At 45.5% G+C, this 22454-nt stretch overlaps 1 protein-coding gene across 1 annotated transcript in view; it reads left to right on the top strand.

Moving 5' to 3' along the window:
• Nucleotides 1–482: 482 nt before the first annotated feature.
• The window catches only part of LOC121841223 (alpha-actinin-2-like), a gene marked incomplete at its 5' end in the record, with an annotated part of 29388 nt that continues 7416 nt past the window's right edge, over nt 483–22454 (top strand). Inside the window, 6 exon segments of the mRNA XM_042308303.1 lie at nt 483–517; nt 8865–9047; nt 9507–9641; nt 10528–10707; nt 11323–11469; nt 14765–14830. Of these exon segments, the coding sequence (XP_042164237.1) occupies nt 483–517; nt 8865–9047; nt 9507–9641; nt 10528–10707; nt 11323–11469; nt 14765–14830 (746 nt within the window).

Below are 22454 nucleotides of genomic sequence, written 5' to 3'. Positions count from 1 at the left end.
TTCACACTGTGGATGACATCCAGGTAAAGACAGTTCACACTGTGGATGAAATCCAGGTAAAGACATGTTCATAGTTCACACTGTGGATGAAATCCAGGTAAAGACAGTTCACACTGTGGATGAAATCCAGGTAAAGACATGTTTATAGTTCACACTGTGGATGAAATCCAGGTAAAGACATGTTTATAGTTCACACTGTGGATGACATCCAGGTAAAGACATGTTTATAGTTCACACTGTGGATGAAATCCAGGTAAAGACAGTTCACACTGTGGATGACATCCAGGTAAAGACATGTTCATAGTTCACACTGTGGATGACATCCATGTAAAGACAATTCACACTGTGGATGAAATCCAGGTAAAGACATGTTTATAGTTCACACTGTGGATGAAATCAAGGTAAAGACATGTTCATAGTTCACACTGTGGATGACATCCAGGTAAAGACAGTTCACACTGTGGGATGACATCCAGGTAAAGACATGTTCATAGTTCACACTGTGGATGAAATCCAGGTAAAGACAGTTCACACTGTGGATGACATCCAGGTAAAGACATGTTCATAGTTCACACTGTGGATGACATCCAGGTAAAGACATGTTTATAGTTCACACTGTGGATGACATCCAGGTAAAGACAGTTCACACTGTGAATGACATCCAGGTAAACACATGCTGTGTTCCAGTCCCTTCCATTGTCTCCTATCAGATAGTAACATGATGCTGTGTTCCTTCCATTGTCTCCTATCAGATAGTAACATGATGCTGTGTGCCAGTCCCTTCCATTGTCTCCTATCAGATAGTAACATGATGCTGTGTTCCTTCCATTGTCTCCTATCAGATAGTAACATGATGCTGTGTTCCAGTCCCTTCCATTGTCTCCTATCAGATAATAACATGATGCTGTGTTCCTTCCATTGTCTCCTATCAGATAGTAACATGATGCTGTGTTCCTTCCATTGTCTCCTATCAGATAGTAACATGATGCTGTGTGCCAGTCCCTTCCATTGTCTCCTATCAGATAGTAACATGATGCTGTGTTCCTTCCATTGTCTCCTATCAGATAGTAACATGATGCTGTGTTCCAGTTCCTTCCATTGTCTCCTATCAGATAGTAACATGATGCTGTGTTCCTTCCATTGTCTCCTATCAGATAGTAACATGATGCTGTGTTCCTTCCATTGTCTCCTATCAGATAGTATCATGATGCTGTTTTCCTTCCATTGTCTCCTATCAGATAGTAACATGATGCTGTGTTCCTTCCATTGTCTCCTATCAGATAGTAACATGATGCTGTGTTCCTTCCATTGTCTCCTATCAGATAGTAACATGATGCTGTGTGCCAGTCCCTTCCATTGTCTCCTATCAGATAGTAACATGATGCTGTGTTCCTTCCATTGTCTCCTATCAGATAGTAACATGATGCTGTGCCCCTTCCATTGTCTCCTATCAGATAGTAACATGATGCTGTGTGCCAGTCCCTTCCATTGTCTCCTATCAGATAGTAACATGATGCTGTGTTCCTTCCATTGTCTCCTATCAGATAGTAACATGATGCTGTGTTCCTTCCATTTTCTCCTATCAGATAGTAACATGATGCTGTGTTCCTTCCATTGTCTCCTATCAGATAGCAACATGATGCTGTTTTCCTTCCATTGTCTCCTATCAGATAGTAACATGATGCTGTGTTCCTTCCATTGTCTCCAATCAGATAGTAACATGATGCTGTGTTCCTTCCATTGTCTCCTATCAGATAGTAACATGATGCTGTGTGCCAGTCCCTTCCATTGTCTCCTATCAGATAGTAACATGATGCTGTGTTCCTTCCATTGTCTCCTATCAGATAATAACATGATGCTGTGTTCCTTCCATTGTCTCCTATCAGATAGTAACATGATGCTGTGTCCCTTCCATTGTCTCCTATCAGATAGTAACATGATGCTGTGTGCCAGTCCCTTCCATTGTCTCCTATCAGATAGTAACATGATGCTGTGTTCCTTCCATTGTCTCCTATCAGATAGTAACATGATGCTGTGTTCCTTCCATTGTCTCCTATCAGATAGTAACATGATGCTGTGTTCCTTCCATTGTCTCCTATCAGATAGTAACATGATGCTGTGTGCCAGTCCCTTCCATTGTCTCCTATCAGATAGTAACATGATGCTGTGTTCCAGTCCCTTCCATTGTCTCCTATCAGATAGTAACATGATGCTGTGTTCCTTCCATTGTCTCCTATCAGATAGTAACATGATGCTGTGTCCCTTCCATTGTCTCCTATCAGATAGTAACATGATGCTGTGTTCTTCCATTGTCTCATATCAGATAGTAACATGATGCTGTGTTCCAGTCCCTTCCATTGTCTCCTATCAGATAGTAACATGATGCTGTGTTCCTTCCATTGTCTCCTATCAGATAGTAACATGATGCTGTGTTCCTTCCATTGTCTCCTATCAGATAATAACATGATGCTGTGTTCCTTCCATTGTCTCCTATCAGATAGTAACATGATGCTGTGTTCCTTCCATTGTCTACTATCAGATAATAACATGATGCTGTGTTCCTTCCATTGTCTCCTATCAGATAGTAACATGATGCTGTGTTCCAGTCCCTTCCATTGTCTCCTATCAGATAGTAACATGATGCTGTGTTCCAGTCCCTTCCATTGTCTCCTATCAGATAGTAACATGATGCTGTGTTCCTTCCATTGTCTCCTATCAGATAGTAACATGATGCTGTGTTCCTTCCATTGTCTCCTATCAGATAATAACATGATGCTGTGTTCCTTCCATTGTCTCCTATCAGATAGTAACATGATGCTGTGTGCCAGTCCCTTCCATTGTCTCCTATCAGATAGTAACATGATGCTGTGTTCCAGTCCCTTCCATTGTCTCCTATCAGATAGTAACATGATGCTGTGTCCCTTCCATTGTCTCCTATCAGATAGTAACATGATGCTGTGTTCCTTCCATATTCTCCTATCAGATAATAACATGATGCTGTGTTCCTTCCATTGTCTCCTATCAGATAGTAACATGATGCTGTGTGCCAGTCCCTTCCATTGTCTCCTATCAGATAGTAACATGATGCTGTGTTCCTTCCATTGTCTCCTATCAGATAGTAACATGATGCTGTGTTCCAGTTCCTTCCATTGTCTCCTATCAGATAGCAACATGATGCTGTGTTCCTTCCATTGTCTCCTATCAGATAATAACATGATGCTGTGTTCCTTCCATTGTCTCCTATCAGATAGTAACATGATGCTGTGTTCCTTCCATTGTCTCCTATCAGATAGTAACATGATGCTGTGTGCCAGTCCCTTCCATTGTCTCCTATCAGATAGTAACATGATGCTGTGTTCCAGTCCCTTCCATTGTCTCCTATCAGATAGTAACATGATGCTGTGTTTCTTCCATTGTCTCCTATCAGATAGTAACATGATGCTGTGTTCCTTCCATTGTCTCCTATCAGATAATAACATGATGCTGTGTTCCTTCCATTGTCTCCTATCAGATAGTAACATGATGCTGTGTTCCTTCCATTGTCTCCTATCAGATAATAACATGATGCTGTGTTCCTTCCATTGTCTCCTATCAGATAGTAACATGATGCTGTGTTCCAGTCCCTTCCATTGTCTCCTATCAGATAGTAACATGATGCTGTGTTCCTTCCATTGTCTCCTATCAGATAGTAACATGATGCTGTGTGCCAGTCCCTTCCATTGTCTCCTATCAGATAGGAACATGATGCTGTGTTCCTTCCATTGTCTCCTATCAGATAGTAACATGATGCTGTGTTCCTTCCATTGTCTCCTATCAGATAGTAACATGATGCTGTGTGCCAGTCCCTTCCATTGTCTCCTATCAGATAGTAACATGATGCTGTGTTCCAGTCCCTTCCATTGTCTCCTATCAGATAGTAACATGATGCTGTGTTCCAGTCCTTCCATTGTCTCCTATCAGATAGTAACATGATGCTGTGTTCCTTCCATTGTCTCCTATCAGATAGTAACATGATGCTGGGTCCCTTCCATTGTCTCCTATCAGATAGTAACATGATGCTGTGTTCCTTCCATTGTCTCCTATCAGATAATAACATGATGCTTTGTTCCTTCCATTGTCTCCTATCAGATAGTAACATGATGCTGTGTTCCAGTCCCTTCCATTGTCTCCTATCAGATAGTAACATGATGCTGTGTTCCAGTCCCTTCCATTGTCTCCTATCAGATAGTAACATGATACTGTGTTCCAGTCCCTTCCATTGTCTCCTATCAGATAGTAACATGATGCTGTGTTCCAGTCCTTCCATTGTCTCCTATCAGATAGTAACATGATGCTGTGTTCCTTCCATTGTCTCCTATCAGATAGTAACATGATGCTGTGTCCCTTCCATTGTCTCCTATCAGATAGTAACATGATGCTGTGTTCCTTCCATTGTCTCCTATCAGATAATAACATGATGCTGTGTTCCTTCCATTGTCTCCTATCAGATAGTAACATGATGCTGTGTGCCAGTCCCTTCCATTGTCTCCTATCAGATAGTAACATGATGCTGTGTTCCTTCCATTGTCTCCTATCAGATAGTAACATGATGCTGTGTTCCAGTTCCTTCCATTGTCTCCTATCAGATAGCAACATGATGCTGTGTTCCTTCCATTGTCTCCTATCAGATAATAACATGATGCTGTGTTCCTTCCATTGTCTCCTATCAGATAGTAACATGATGCTGTGTGCCAGTCCCTTCCATTGTCTCCTATCAGATAGTAACATGATGCTGTGTGCCAGTCCCTTCCATTGTCTCCTATCAGATAGCAACATGATGCTGTGTTTCTTCCATTGTCTCCTATCAGATAGTAACATGATGCTGTGTTCCTTCCATTGTCTCCTATCAGATAGTAACATGATGCTGTGTTTCTTCCATTGTCTCCTATCAGATAGTAACATGATGCTGTTTTCCTTCCATTGTCTCCTATCAGATAGTAACATGATGCTGTGTTCCTTCCATTGTCTCCTATCAGATAGTATCATGATGCTGTTTTCCTTCCATTGTCTCCTATCAGATAGTAACATGATGCTGTGTTCCTTCCATTGTCTCCTATCAGATAGTAACATGATGCTGTGTTCCTTCCATTGTCTCCTATCAGATAGTAACATGATGCTGTGTGCCAGTCCCTTCCATTGTCTCCTATCAGATAGTAACATGATGCTGTGTTCCTTCCATTGTCTCCTATCAGATAGTAACATGATGCTGTGTCCCTTCCATTGTCTCCTATCAGATAGTAACATGATGCTGTGTGCCAGTCCCTTCCATTGTCTCCAATCAGATAGTAACATGATGCTGTGTTCCTTCCATTGTCTCCTATCAGATAGTAACATGATGCTGTGTTCCTTCCATTGTCTCCTATCAGATAGTAACATGATGCTGTGTTCCAGTCCCTTCCATTGTCTCCTATCAGATAGTAACATGATGCTGTGTTCCAGTCCCTTCCATTGTCTCCTATCAGATAGTAACATGATGCTGTGTTTCTTCCATTGTCTCCTATCAGATAGTAACATGATGCTGTGTTCCTTCCATTGTCTCCTATCAGATAATAACATGATGCTGTGTTCCTTCCATTGTCTCCTATCAGATAGTAACATGATGCTGTGTTCCTTCCATTGTCTCCTATCAGATAGTAACATGATGCTGTTTTCCTTCCATTGTCTCTTATCAGATAGTAACATGATGCTGTGTTCCTTCCATTGTCTCCTATCAGATAGTAACATGATGCTGTGTTCCTTCCATTGTCTCCTATCAGATAGTAACATGATGCTGTGTGCCAGTCCCTTCCATTGTCTCCTATCAGATAGTAACATGATGCTGTGTTCCTTCCATTGTCTCCTATCAGATAGTAACATGATGCTGTGTTCCAGTTCCTTCCATTGTCTCCTATCAGATAGTAACATGATGCTGTGTTCCTTCCATTGTCTCCTATCAGATAGTAACATGATGCTGTGTTCCTTCCATTGTCTCCTATCAGATAGCAACATGATGCTGTTTTCCTTCCATTGTCTCCTATCAGATAGTAACATGATGCTGTGTTCCTTCCATTGTCTCCTATCAGATAGTAACATGATGCTGTGTTCCTTCCATTGTCTCCTATCAGATAGTAACATGATGCTGTGTGCCAGTCCCTTCCATTGTCTCCTATCAGATAGTAACATGATGCTGTGTTCCTTCCATTGTCTCCTATCAGATAGTAACATGATGCTGTGTGCCAGTCCCTTCCATTGTCTCCTATCAGATAGTAACATGATGCTGTGTTCCAGTCCCTTCCATTGTCTCCTATCAGATAGTAACATGATGCTGTGTTCCTTCCATTGTCTCCTATCAGATAGTAACATGATGCTGTGTCCCTTCCATTGTCTCCTATCAGATAGTAACATGATGCTGTGTTCTTCCATTGTCTCATATCAGATAGTAACATGATGCTGTGTGCCAGTCCCTTCCATTGTCTCCTATCAGATAGTAACATGATGCTGTGTTCCAGTCCCTTCCATTGTCTCCTATCAGATAGTAACATGATGCTGTGTTTCTTCCATTGTCTCCTATCAGATAGTAACATGATGCTGTGTTCCTTCCATTGTCTCCTATCAGATAATAACATGATGCTGTGTTCCTTCCATTGTCTCCTATCAGATAGTAACATGATGCTGTGTTCCAGTCCCTTCCATTGTCTCCTATCAGATAGTAACATGATGCTGTGTTCCAGTCCCTTCCATTGTCTCCTATCAGATAGTAACATGATGCTGTGTTCCTTCCATTGTCTCCTATCAGATAGTAACATGATGCTGTGTTCCTTCCATTGTCTCCTATCAGATAATAACATGATGCTGTGTTCCTTCCATTGTCTCCTATCAGATAGTAACATGATGCTGTGTGCCAGTCCCTTCCATTGTCTCCTATCAGATAGTAACATGATGCTGTGTTCCAGTCCCTTCCATTGTCTCCTATCAGATAGTAACATGATGCTGTGTTTCTTCCATTGTCTCCTATCAGATAATAACATGATGCTGTGTTCCTTCCATTGTCTCCTATCAGATAGTAACATGATGCTGTGTTCCTTCCATTGTCTCCTATCAGATAATAACATGATGCTGTGTTCCTTCCATTGTCTCCTATCAGATAGTAACATGATGCTGTGTGCCAGTCCCTTCCATTGTCTCCTATCAGATAGTAACATGATGCTGTGTTCCAGTCCCTTCCATTGTCTCCTATCAGATAGTAACATGATGCTGTGTTTCTTCCATTGTCTCCTATCAGATAGTAACATGATGCTGTGTCCCTTCCATTGTCTCCTATCAGATAGTAACATGATGCTGTGTCCCTTCCATTGTCTCCTATCAGATAGTAACATGATGCTGTGTTCCAGTCCCTTCCATTGTCTCCTATCAGATAGTAACATGATGCTGTGTTCCAGTCCCTTCCATTGTCTCCTATCAGATAGTAACATGATGCTGTGTTCCTTCCATTGTCTCCTATCAGATAGTAACATGATGCTGTGTTTCTTCCATTGTCTCCTATCAGATAGTAACATGATGCTGTGTTTCTTCCATTGTCTCCTATCAGATAATAACATGATGCTGTGTTCCTTCCATTGTCTCCTATCAGATAGTAACATGATGCTGTGTTCCTTCCATATTCTCCTATCAGATAATAACATGATGCTGTGTTCCTTCCATTGTCTCCTATCAGATAGTAACATGATGCTGTGTGCCAGTCCCTTCCATTGTCTCCTATCAGATAGTAACATGATGCTGTGTACCTTCCATTGTCTCCTATCAGATAGTAACATGATGCTGTGTTCCAGTTCCTTCCATTGTCTCCTATCAGATAGCAACATGATGCTGTGTTCCTTCCATTGTCTCCTATCAGATAATAACATGATGCTGTGTTCCTTCCATTGTCTCCTATCAGATAGTAACATGATGCTGTGTGCCAGTCCCTTCCATTGTCTCCTATCAGATAGTAACATGATGCTGTGTTCCAGTCCTTCCATTGTCTCCTATCAGATAGTAACATGATGCTGTGTTCCTTCCATTGTCTCCTATCAGATAGTAACATGATGCTGTGTTCCTTCCATTGTCTCCTATCAGATAGTAACATGATGCTGTGTTCCAGTCCCTTCCATTGTCTCCTATCAGATAGTAACATGATGCTGTGTTCCTTCCATTGTCTCCTATCAGATAGTAACATGATGCTGTGTCCCTTCCATTGTCTCCTATCAGATAGTAACATGATGCTGTGTTCCAGTTCCTTCCATTGTCTCCTATCAGATAGCAACATGATGCTGTGTTCCTTCCATTGTCTCCTATCAGATAATAACATGATGCTGTGTTCCTTCCATTGTCTCCTATCAGATAGTAACATGATGCTGTGTTCCTTCCATTGTCTCCTATCAGATAGTAACATGATGCTGTGTTCCAGTCCCTTCCATTGTCTCCTATCAGATAGTAACATGATGCTGTGTTCCTTCCATTGTCTCCTATCAGATAGTAACATGATGCTGTGTTCCTTCCATTGTCTCCTATCAGATAGTAACATGATGCTGTGTTCCTTCCATTGTCTCCTATCAGATAGTAACATGATGCTGTGTTCCTTCCATCTTCTCCTATCAGATAGTAACATGATGCTGTGTTCCTTCCATCCTCTCCTATCAGATAGTAACATGATGCTGTGTTCCTTCCATCCTCTCCTATCAGATAGTAACATGATGTTGATTCCCGACTGTCTGGCCTGTATTTGTTTGACACCATGTCATGTCAGAACGCCGGATGACAACGCCGGTTCCTCTGTAACTCGGTCTGCTCTCCACCTCGCTCTGCAGAGCCTGATCTCAGCCCATGACCAGTTCAAGGCCACCCTTCCGGAGGCTGACTGTGAGAGACAGGCCATCCTAAGCATCTACACGGAGGTGCAGAAGATAGCCCAGAGCTATGGCATCTCCCCCAACCTCACCAACCCCTACAGTGACATCACACCGGCGGAGATAGGACTCAAATGGGACAAGGTAGCTACTAGCGTCTCTAGGGACACTGTCTGCATCCCAAATGGGACCCGATTCCTTATAATATAATATATTATAGCGCACTAATTTTAACTACATCCATTTGGGATGCAGACAATGTCTGTTGTTTGTGTGTGTTGTACTGTCAATGTTTGTGTTAAAGCTCTTCAATCTCGATCCTGGAGAACCTCATGGTATGCAGCAGGCTTCCATTACAGCCCAGTGCTAACACACCTGATTCACTAATCAACGGCTTGGTGATTCACTGATGAGTTAAATCAGGGGGTTTTGTGCTTGGCTATAACAAAAAAGCCCCAGGGACCAGTGGGATTGAACAACCCTGTGTTAACTATAGACAGATTCCCAGACACAGATGAAGTCCTAGACTAAAAAAAGCACTCAAATGAAGAAACCGTCCCATTGTGTTAACCAGGGATTAACCCTTTCTGTCCCGTTGATCAGGTGAAGAAGCTGGTTCCCCAGAGAAACAGTATTCTCCAGGAGGAACTAGCCAGACAGCACGCCAACGAACGTCTCAGACGCCAGTTTGCTGCCCAGGCCAACATCATCGGACCGTGGATCCAGACCAGGATGGAGGTGAGACAGACCTGTCCTGACCTCGGTCACCTGACGCCATGTCATGTACAACAGGCGGCACCTTAATCATTGTAGAATCAGTTCTGTTATACTCACAGGCATTATTTGAACAGTTTTAGAAACTTTAGAGTGTTTTCTATCCAAATCAACCAATCATATGCATATCCTAGCTTCTGGGCCTGAGTAGCAGGCAGTTTACTTTGGTATTTTCATCCAGATGCCAAAATACTGCCCCCTTAAGAAGTTTTAAAGCGGCTAGAACTACATGAATGGAATCGAACACCTGGTTTCTACTCCGTTCAGTCCATTACAGACGTTATTATGAGCTGTCCTCCCTCACCTGCCTCCTGTGCTGTACACCTGTAGGGATCTGTACCTTCTAGGGTTGGGAGGATCAATTCCATTTCAATTCAGTCCATTCAGGAAGTAAATATTGGAATTTGGAATTTTAGTTGACTTCCTGAATGGACGTACTTGTAATGGAATTAATACCCAACCGAACCCTGGCACCTAGGACCCAAGCTGCATACTGAAAACCCACCAACCAACCAACTAAGCAACCATCCTGTCTTTAACAGATGCTAAACACTGGCCTGCAGCTCAGCGGATGTTCTGAACACCAACACAAATTCTACCTTCCAAAATGGCTCCCTGTCCCCTATATAGTGTCACTACTTTTGACCAGAGGCCTACGGACCCTAGACAAAGAGGCCTACGGACCCTAGACAAAGAGGCCTACGGACCCTAGACAAAGAGGCCTACGGACCCTAGACAAAGAGGCCTACGGACCCTAGACAAAAGTAGTGCACTATGTTAGGAATAGGGTGCCATTTTGGGACGCGTCCGATAGTGACAGCGACGGTCTTCTCCTCCTCTCTCCCACCAGGAGATCGGGCGTAGTTCCGTCGACATCGGAGGTTCTCTGGAGGACCAGATGAGTCAGCTGAAGCAGTTTGAACAGGTCATCATCAACTACAAGTCCAACATCGACAAGCTAGAGGGAGACCATCAACACATCCAAGAGTCCCTGGTGTTCGACAACAAACACACCAACTACACCATGGAGGTACGTAGCTTATTATGGGACTGGAACGATTCAGAGATCATTCTCACAAGTAACTTGTTGGGATCTGTTTCATGATCATGAAACCTTACTACTCTTGGTCTAATGGTTAAGCTGCTGTTTTTCCACGTAGAACTGGGTTCAGATCCCACCCTGTGACTTGGCCTTCGGCCTTGTGCCCGGTAGACCGGGGTTCAGATCCCACCCTGTGACTTGGCCTTCGGCCTTGTGCCCGGTAGACCGGGGTTCAGATCCAACCCTGTGACTTGGCCTTCGGTTTTGTGCCCGGTAGACCGGGGTTCAGATCCCACCCTGTGACTTGGCCTTCGGCCTTGTGCCCGGTAGACCGGGTTCAGATCCAACCCTGTGACTTGGCCTTCGGTTTTGTGCCCGGTAGACCGGGGTTCAGATCCCACCCTGTGACTTGGCCTTCGGTTTTGTGCCCGGTAGACCGGGGTTCAGATCCCACCCTGTGACTTGGCCTTCAGCCTTGTGCCCGGAAGAACAGGGTTCAGATCCCACCCTGTGACTTGGCCTTCTTCCTCCTCTCTCTCCCTCCCTCTCTCTCCCCTCCCTCCTCTCTCTCTCCCACTCTCTCCCCTCTCTCTCTCTCTGCAGCATATCCGTGTGGGTTGGGAGCAGCTGTTGACCACCATCGCTAGAACCATCAATGAGATCGAGACCCAGATTCTGACGCGCGACGCTAAAGGCATCAGCCAGCAACAGATGAACGAGTTCCGCCAGTCTTTTACTCACTTTGACAGGGTACTGTGTCCCTCTGTGTCCCTCTGTGTCCCTCTCTGTCCCTCTGTGTCCCTCTGTGTCCCTCTGTGCCCCTCTGTGTCTTTCACTCACTTTGACAAGGTACTGTATCCCTCTGTGTCTTTCACTCACTTTGACAGGGTACTGTGTCCCTTTGTGTCCCTCCTCTGTGCCCCTCTGTGTCCCTCTGTGTCTTTCCAGTGGCCCTGAACCTAACCCACTTCGACAGGGTTGTGTACCCCTCTGTGTCCCTCCGTGTCTTTCCAGTGGCCCTGACCCTAACCCACTTCGACAGGGTTGTGTACCCCTCCGTGTCCCTGACCCTAACCCACTTCGACAGGGTTGTGTACCCCTCTGTGTCCCTCCGTGTCTTTCCAGTGGCCCTGACCCTAACCCACTTCGACAGGATTGTGTACCCCTCCGTGTCCCTGACCCTAACCCACTTCGACAGGGTTGTGTACCCCTCTGTGTCCCTCCGTGTCTTTCCAGTGGCCCTGACCCTAACCCACTTCGACAGGGTTGTGTCCCCCCCTCTGTGTCCCTCCTGTGTGTCTTTCCAGTGGCCCTGACCCTAACCCACTTCGACAGGGTTGTGTCCCCCTCTGTGTCCCTCCGTGTCTTTCCAGTGGCCCTGACCCTAACCCACTTCGACAGGGTTGTGTACCCCTCTGTGTCCCTCCGTGTCTTTCCAGTGGCCCTGACCCTAACCCACTTCGACAGGGTTGTGTCCCCCTCTGTGTCCCTCTGTGTCTTTCCAGTGGCCCTGACCCTAACCCACTTCGACAGGGTTGTGTACCCCTCTGTGTCCCTCTGTGTCTTTCCAGTGGCCCTGACCCTAACCCACTTTGACAGGGTTGTGTACCCCTCTGTGTCCCTCTGTGTCTTTCCAGTGGCCCTGACCTAACCCACTTCGACAGGGTTGTGTCCCCCTCTGTGTCTTCAGTGTCTCTGTCCTTCTCCTGTGTGACAATGACTGTTGTATTGTTTCTATGTCCAGGAAGGTGACTTATCTAACTCAAGGCCTTGACCGCTTGTGATTTGGAACTCACTTCTTTGTATTTTGTCAAATGTTTGTAAAACTACAGATCAAAACAACAATCCATCCTAATGACATTCAACTAATGTGCTCACTGTTACTGACACCATGGATCCTGTGTGTGTGTGGCTGTGTGGCTGCCTGCAGGACAGGTCTGGCAGACTGCCCTGTGAGGAGTTCAGAGCTTGCCTGATCAGTCTGGGTGAGACATAACAACCAGGTACTGACCAAACTATGTGCACCTGTTACTAGTAACCACTAAATCCTTCCTCTGGCATGGCAGCAGTCACATGTTGTGTTTCAGATCACTGCAGTACCACCATTCAACACTAGTTGTGTTTCAGATCACTGCAGTACCACCATTCAACACTAGTTGTGTTTCAGATCACTGCAGTACCACCATTCAACACTAGTTGTGTTTCAGATAACTGCAGTACCACCATTCAACACTAGTTGTGTTTCAGATAACTGCAGTACCACCATTCAACACTAGTTGTGTTTCCACCAGTACCACCATTCAACACTAGTTGTGTTTCAGATAACTGCAGTACCACCATTCACCACTAGTTGTGTTTCAGAATAACTGCAGTACCATCATTCAACCATTAACCACTAGTTGTGTTTCAGATAACTGCAGTACCACCATTCACCACACTAGTTGTGTTTCAGATAACTGCAGTACCACCATTCACCACTAGTTGTGTTTCAGATAACTGCAGTACCACCATTCACCACTAGTTGTGTTTCAGAATAACTGCAGTACCACCATTCACCACTAGTTGTGTTTCAGATCACTGCAGTACCACCATTCAACACTAGTTGTGTTTCAGATTGCAGTCAGATCACTGCAGTACCACCATTCAACACTAGTTGTGTTTCAGAATAACTGCAGTACCACCATTCACCACTAGTTGTGTTTCAGATCACTGCAGTACCACCATTCAGATAACAGTACCACCATTCAACACTAGTTGTGTTTCAGAATAATGAAGTGACTTGTTCTCTGGAGGAGGTTAATGATGGTTCCAGGCACACTCCTACTGAGACTCTTTATGTCCTGATCCTAGATCACCACTCCTACTGAGACTCTTTATGTCCTGATCCTAGATCACCACTCCTACTGAGACTCTTTATGTCCTGATCCTAGATCAATACTCCTACTGAGACTCTTTATGTCCTGATCCTAGATCAATACTCCTACTGAGACTCTTTATGTCCTGATCCTAGATCAATACTCCTACTGAGACTCTTTATGACCTGATCCTAGATCACCACTCCTACTGAGACTCTTTATGACCTGATCCTAGATCACCACTCCTACTGAGACTCTTTATGACCTGATCCTAGATCACCACTCCTACTGAGACTCTTTATGACCTGATCCTAGATCACCACTCCTACTGAGACTCTTTATGACCTGATCCTAGATCACCACTCCTACTGAGACTCTTTATGTCCTGATCCTAGATCAATACTCCTACTGAGACTCTTTAAGACCTGATCCTAGATCACCACTCCTACTGAGACTCTTTATGACCTGATCCAAGATCACCACTCCTACTGAGACTCTTTATGACCTGATCCTAGATCACCACTCCTACTGGGACGGTCCCTGAATACGGGCCCAGATGTGTATATATAGTATTGTGTGTGCTGTATCCAGTTGTTTGTGCTTTAGGTATCGTTGAATATCTCTCTCTGTTAGAGAAACAATGACATGGTGTTTATCAAATCTCATCAAAGACACTCAATTAATGATCTTTTCTTTCTCTCTGTTCTTTGTCTTGTGCTTCTTGTCACTGTCCGCCTGTCCGTATGGCTGTACGTCCGTCTGTCTCCCATACCTCTCTCCTCTCCATGTCATATCCCCTCTCCCCCCTCCCTCCCAATACCTCTCTTCCTCTCTTTGTCATATCCATACTCCCCTCCTATCTCCTATCCCTCCTCCTCCTCCGCCTCCTCCACCTCTCTACTCCTCCTACTCTCCCTCCTCCTCCACCTCTCTACTCCTCCCTACTCCTCCTCTCCCTCCTTTTCCACCTCTCTACTCCTCCCTCCTCTCCCTTCTCCTCCACCTCTCTACTCCTCCCTCCCCTCCTCTCCCTACACCTCCTCTCCCTCCTCTTCCTCCCTCCTCCTCCTCCCTCCTCCTCTCCCCTCCTCCTCTCCACCCTCCTCCTCCACCTCTCTACTCCTCTCCCTCCTCCCTCCTCCTCTCCCCTCCTCCTCCTTTCCACCCTCCTCCTCCTCTCCACCCTGCAGAAGAAGAAAGGAGGCATGGAGACAGATGACTTCAGAGCCTGTCTGATCTCCATGGGCTATGATCTGGTAAATATGTAGAATGAGCTGTCATAGGACTGTCATAAGACTGTCATAGGACTGTCATAAGACTGTCATAGGACTGTCATAGGACTGTCATAGGACTGTCATAAGACTGTCATAGGACTGTCATAGGACTGTCATAGGACTGTCATAAGACTGTCATAGGACTGTCATAAGACTGTCATATGACTGTCATAGGACTGTCATAAGACTGTCATAGGACTGTCATAGGACTGTCATAAGACTGTCATAGGACTGTCATAAGACTGTCATATGACTGTCATAAGACTGTCATAGGACTGTCTGTCATAGGGACTGTCATAGGACTGTTATAGGACTGTCATAAGACTGCCACAAAAATGTCTGTCACCGTTTAAGTAACCTTAATCTTTAAAAGTGACTACATTTTCATCAGAATGATCAATATTATCTGTCAGTGTATTTAAAACTGTTGATCCTGATCCAAAATGGCATCCAGATACGCTGAGTATTGGTGTCAACATTATCTGTCAGTGTATTTAAAACTGTTGATCCTGATCCAAAATGGCCTCCAGATATGCTGAGTATTGGTGTCAACATTATCTGTCAGTGTATTTAAAACTGTTGATCCAAAATGGCCTCCAGATACGCTGAGTATTGGTGTCAACGGTATTTCTATTCCAGGGTAGCAGCACACATAGCTGGTATGGCCAGCTGGTGGTGTCACTCAGTGGCTCAAATGGCTCTCTGTTCACTATATAGTGCACTACTGTTGACCATGGCTCACGGGGCTCTGTTCACTATACAGTGCACTACTGTTGACCAGGGCTCATAGGGCTCACAGGGCTCTGTTCACTATATAGTGCACTACTGTTGACCAGGGCTCTGTTCACTATTTAGTGCACTACCGTTGACCATGGCTCACAGGGCTCTGTTCACTATATAGTGCACTACTGTTGACCAGGGCTCATAGGGCTCTGTTCACTATATAGTGCACTACTGTTGACCAGGGCTCTGTTCACTATTTAGTGCACTACCGTTGACCATGGCTCACAGGGCTCTGTTCACTATATAGTGCACTACTGTTGACCAGGGCTCATAGGGCTCACAGGGCTCTGTTCGCTATATAGTGCACTACTGTTGACCATGGCTCACGGGGCTCTGTTCACTATTTAGGGCACTACTGTTGACCAGGGCTCATTGGGTTCACAGGGCTCTGGTCAAAGGTAGTGCACTATATAGGGAATAGGTAGTGCACTATATAGAGAATAGGTAGTGCACTATATAGGGAATAGGTAGTGCACTATATAGGGAATAGGTAGTGCACTATATAGGGAATAGGTAGTGTACTATATAGGGAATAGGTAGTGCACTATATAGGGAATAGGTAGTGCACTATATAGGGAATAGGTAGTGCACTATATAGGGAATAGGTAGTGCACTATATAGGGAATAGGTAGTGCACTATATAGGGAATAGGTAGTGCACTATATAGGGAATAGGTAGTGCACTATGAAGGGAATAGGCTGCCATTTGGGATGAAGTCGTTGTCACCCCCAGTCATTAATGGTAGAGTCACCCCCAGTCATTAATGGTAGAGTCATCCCCAGTCATTAATGGTAGAGTCACCCCCAGTCATTAATGGTAGAGTCACCCCCAGTCATTAATGGTAGAGTCACCCCCGGTCATTAATGGTAGAGTCACCCCCGGTCATTAATGACAGAGTCACCCCAGTCATTAATGGTAGAGTCCCCCAGTCATTAATGGTAGAGTCCCCCAGTCATTAATGGTAGAGTCACCCCCAGTCATTAATGGTAGAGTCACCCCCAGTCATTAATGGTAGAGTCACCCCCAGTCATAAATGGTAGAGTCACCCCGGTCATTAATGGTAGAGTCACCCCGGTCATTAATGGTAGAGTCACCCCCAGTCATTAATGGTAGAGTCCCCCAGTCATTAATGGTAGAAGTCACCCCCCCCAGTCATCAATGGTAGAGTCACCCCCAGTCATTAATGGTAGAGTCACCCCCAGTCATTAATGGTAGAGTCACCCCAGTCATTAATGGTAGAGTCACCCCCAGTCATTAATGACAGAGTCACCCCCAGTCATTAATGACAGAGTCACCCCCAGTCATAAATGGTAGAGTCACCCCCAGTCATTAATGACAGATTCACCCCCCAGTCATTAATGGTAGAGTCCCCCCAGTCATGAATGGTAGAGTCACCTCCAGTCATTAATGGTAGAGTCAGTCACCCCCAGTCATTAATGGTAGAGTCACCCCCAGTCATTAATGGAAGAGTCACCCCAGTCATTCATGACAGATTCACCCCCAGTCATTAATGGTAGAGTCACCCCCAGTCATTAATGGTAGAGTCACCCCCAGTCATTAATGGTTGAGTCACCCCAGTCATTTATGGTAGAGTCACCCCCAGTCATTAATGGTAGAGTCACCCCCAGTCATTAATGGTAGAGTCACCCCCAGTCATTAATGGTAGAGTCACCCCCAGTCATTAATGGTAGAGTCACCCCCAGTCATTAATGGTAGAGTCACCCCCAGTCATTAATGGTAGAGTCACCCCCAGTCATTAATGGTAGAGTCACCCCAGTCATTAATGACAGAGTCACCCCAGTCATTAATGGTAGAGTCAGTCATTAATGGTAGAGTCACCCCCAGTCATTAATGGTAGAGTCACCCCCAGTCATTAATGGTAGAGTCACCCCCAGTCATTAATGGTAGAGTCACCCCCAGTCATTAATGGTAGAGTCACCCCCAGTCATTAATGGTAGAGTCACCCCAGTCCCAGTCATTAATGGTAGAGTCACCCCCAGTCATTAATGGTAGAGTCACCCCCAGTCATTAATGGTAGAGTCACCCCCAGTCATTAATGGTAGAGTCACCCCCAGTCATTAATGGTAGAGTCACCCCCAGTCATTAATGGTAGAGTCACCCCCAGTCATTAATGGTAGAGTCACCCCAGTCATTAATGGTAGAGTCACCCCCAGTCATTAATGGTAGAGTCACCCCCAGTCATAAATGGTAGAGTCACCCCCAGTCATTAATGGTAGAGTCACCCCCAGTCATTAATGGTAGAGTCACCCCAGTCATTAATGGTAGAGTCCCCCAGTCATTAATGGTAGAGTCACCCCCAGTCATTAATGGTAGAGTCATCCCCCAGTCATTAATGGTAGAGTCACCCCCAGTCATTAATGGTAGAGTCACCCCCAGTCATTAATGGTAGACTCACCCCCAGTCATTAATGGTTGAGTCACCCCAGTCATTAATGACAGATTCACCCCCAGTCATTAATGGTAGAGTCACCCCCAGTCATTAATGGTAGAGTCACCCCAGTCATTAATGGTAGAGTCATCCCCCAGTCATTAATGGTAGAGTCACCCCCAGTCATTAATGGTAGAGTCACCCCCAGTCATTAATGGTAGACTCACCCCCAGTCATTAATGGTTGAGTCACCCCCAGTCATTAATGACAGATTCACCCCCAGTCATTAATGGTAGAGTCACCCCCAGTCATTAATGGTAGAGTCACCCCCAGTCATTAATGGTAGAGTCACCCCCAGTCATTAATGGTAGAGTCACACCCCAGTCAATGGTAGATTCACCCCCAGTCATTAATGGTAGAGTCACCCCCAGTCATTAATGACAGATTCACCCCCAGTCATTAATGGTAGAGTCACCCATTAATGGTAGAGTCACCCCCAGTCATTAATGGTAGAGTCACCCCCAGTCATTAATGGTAGAGTCATCCCCAGTCATTAATGGTAGAGTCACCCCCAGTCATTAATGGTAGAGTCACCCCCAGTCATTAATGGTAGACTCACCCCCAGTCATTAATGGTTGAGTCACCCCCAGTCATTAATGACAGATTCACCCCCAGTCATTAATGGTAGAGTCACCCCCAGTCATTAATGGTAGAGTCACCCCCAGTCATTAATGGAAGAGTCACCCCCAGAGTCATTCATGACAGATAGAGTCACCCCCAGTCATTAATGGTAGAGTCACCCCCAGTCATTAATGGTAGAGTCACCCCCAGTCATTTATGGTAGAGTCACCCCCAGTCATTTATGGTAGAGTCACCCCCAGTCATTAATGGTAGAGTCACCCCCAGTCATTAATGGTAGAGTCACCCCAGTCATTAATGGTAGAGTCACCCCCAGTCATTAATGGTAGAGTCACCCCCAGTCATTAATGACAGAGTCACCAGTCCAGTCATTAATGGTAGAGTCACCCCCAGTCATTAATGGTAGAGTCACCCCCAGTCATTAATGGTAGAGTCACCCCAGTCCCCCAGTCATTAATGGTAGAGTCACCCCCAGTCATTAATGGTAGAGTCACCCCAGTCATTAATGGTAGAGTCACCCCAGTCATTAATGGTAGAGTCACCCCCAGTCATTAATGGTAGAGTCACCCCAGTCATTAATGGTAGAGTCACCCCAGTCATTAATGGTAGAGTCACCCCCAGTCATTAATGGTAGAGTCCCCCAGTCATTAATGGTAGAGTCACCCCCAGTCATTAATGGTAGAGTCACCCCAGTCATTAATGGTAGAGTCACCCCCAGTCATTAATGGTAGAGTCACCCCAGTCATTAATGGTAGAGTCCCCCAGTCATTAATGGTAGAGTCACCCCCAGTCATTAATGGTAGAGTCACCCCCAGTCATTAATGGTAGAGTCACCCCCAGTCATTAATGACAGATTCACCCCCAGTCATTAATGGTAGAGTCACCCCCAGTCATTAATGACAGAGTCACCCCCAGTCATTAATGGTAGAGTCACCCCCAGTCATTAATGGTAGAGTCACCCCCAGTCATTAATGGTAGAGTCCCCCAGTCATTAATGGTAGAGTCACCCCAGTCATTAATGACAGAGTCACCCCCAGTCATTAATGGTAGAGTCACCCCCAGTCATTAATGGTAGACTCACCCCCAGTCATTAATGGTAGAGTCACCCCCAGTCATTAATGACAGATTCACCCCCAGTCATTAATGGTAGAGTCACCCCCAGTCATTAATGGTAGAGTCACCCCCAGTCATTAATGGTAGAGTCATCCCCCAGTCATTAATGGTAGAGTCACCCCCAGTCATTAATGGTAGAGTCACCCCCAGTCATTAATGGTAGAGTCACTCCCCCAGTCATTAATGGTTGAGTTACCCCCAGTCATTAATGACAGATTCACATTAATGGTAGAGTCACCCCAGTCATTAATGGTAGAGTCACCCCCAGTCATTAATGGTAGAGTCACCCCAGTCATTAATGGAAGAGTCACCCCCAGTCATTCATGACAGATTCACCCCCAGTCATTAATGGTAGAGTCACCCCCAGTCATTAATGGTAGAGTCACCCCCAGTCATTTATGGTAGAGTCACCCCCAGTCATTTATGGTAGAGTCACCCCCAGTCATTAATGGTAGAGTCACCCCCAGTCATTAATGGTAGAGTCACCCCCAGTCATTAATGGTAGAGTCACCCCCAGTCATTAATGGTAGAGTCACCCCCAGTCATTAATGGTAGAGTCACCCCCAGTCATTAATGACAGAGTCACCCCCAGTCATTAATGGTAGAGTCAGTCACCCCCAGTCCCAGTCATTAATGGTAGAGTCACCCCCAGTCATTAATGGTAGAGTCACCCCCAGTCATTAATGGTAGAGTCACCCCCAGTCATTAATGACAGAGTCACCCCCAGTCATTAATGACAGAGTCACCCCCAGTCATTAATGGTAGAGTCACCCCCAGTCATTAATGGTAGAGTCACCCCCAGTCATTAATGGTAGAGTCACCCCAGTCATTAATGGTAGAGTCATTAATGGTAGAGTCACCCCCAGTCATTAATGGTAGAGTCACCCCAGTCATTAATGGTAGAGTCACCCCCAGTCATTAATGGTAGAGTCACCCCCAGTCATTAATGGTAGAGTCACCCAGTCCCCAGTCATTAATGGTAGAGTCACCCCCAGTCATTAATGGTAGAGTCACCCCCAGTCATTAATGGTAGAGTCACCCCCAGTCATTAATGGTAGAGTCACCCCCAGTCATTAATGGTAGAGTCACCCCCAGTCATTAATGGTAGAGTCACCCCCAGTCATTAATGGTAGAGTCACCCCAGTCATTAATGGTAGAGTCACCCCAGTCATTAATGGTAGAGTCACCCCCAGTCATTAATGGTAGAGTCACCCCCAGTCATTAATGGTAGAGTCACCCCCAGTCATTAATGGTAGAGTCACCCCCAGTCATTAATGGTAGAGTCACCCCCAGTCATTAATGGTAGAGTCACCCCCAGTCATTAATGACAGAGTCACCCCCAGTCATTAATGGTAGAGTCACCCCAGTCATTAATGGTAGAGTCACCCCAGTCATTAATGGTAGAGTCACCCCCAGTCATTAATGGTAGAGTCCAGTCCCCCAGTCATTAATGGTAGAGTCACCCCCAGTCATTAATGGTAGAGTCACCCCCAGTCATTAATGGTAGAGTCACCCCCAGTCATTAATGGTAGAGTCACCCCCAGTCATTAATGGTAGAGTCACCCCCAGTCATTAATGGTAGAGTCACCCCCAGTCATTAATGGTAGAGTCACCCCAGTCATTAATGGTAGAGTCACCCCCAGTCATTAATGGTAGAGTCACCCCAGTCATTAATGGTAGAGTCACCCCCAGTCATTAATGGTAGAGTCACCCCCAGTCATTAATGGTAGAGTCACCCCCAGTCATTAATGGTAGAGTCACCCCAGTCATTAATGGTAGAGTCACCCCCAGTCATTAATGGTAGAGTCACCCCAGTCATTAATGGTAGAGTCACCCCCAGTCATTAATGGTAGAGTCACCCCCAGTCATTAATGGTAGAGTCACCCCCAGTCATTAATGGTAGAGTCACCCCCAGTCATTAATGGTAGAGTCACCCCCAGTCATTAATGGTAGAGTCACCCCAGTCATTAATGGTAGAGTCAGTCATTAATGGTAGAGTCACCCCCAGTCATTAATGGTAGAGTCACCCCCAGTCATTAATGGTAGAGTCACCCCAGTCATTAATGGTAGAGTCACCCCCAGTCATTAATGGTAGAGTCACCCCCAGTCATTAATGGTAGAGTCACCCCCAGTCATTAATGGTAGAGTCACCCCCAGTCATTAATGGTAGAGTCACCCCAGTCATTAATGGTAGAGTCACCCCCAGTCATTAATGGTAGAGTCACCCCCAGTCATTAATGGTAGAGTCACCCCAGTCATTAATGGTAGAGTCACCCCCAGTCATTAATGGTAGAGTCACCCCCAGTCATTAATGGTAGAGTCACCCCCAGTCATTAATGGTAGAGTCACCCCAGTCATTAATGGTAGAGTCACCCCCAGTCATTAATGGTAGAGTCACCCCAGTCATTAATGGTAGAGTCACCCCAGTCATTAATGGTAGAGTCACCCCCAGTCATTAATGGTAGAGTCACCCCAGTCATTAATGGTAGAGTCCCCCAGTCATTAATGGTAGAGTCACCCCCCCAGTCATTAATGGTAGAGTCACCCCCAGTCATTAATGGTAGAGTCACCCCCAGTCATTAATGGTAGAGTCACCCCCAGTCATTAATGGTAGAGTCACCCCCAGTCATTAATGGTAGAGTCACCCCAGTCATTAATGGTAGAGTCAGTCATTAATGGTAGA

This window comes from Oncorhynchus tshawytscha, linkage group LG28, assembly GCF_018296145.1.
Source record: "Oncorhynchus tshawytscha isolate Ot180627B linkage group LG28, Otsh_v2.0, whole genome shotgun sequence".
Taxonomy (NCBI): domain Eukaryota; kingdom Metazoa; phylum Chordata; class Actinopteri; order Salmoniformes; family Salmonidae; genus Oncorhynchus; species Oncorhynchus tshawytscha.
This window is presented reverse-complemented; position numbering and strand designations above follow the sequence as displayed.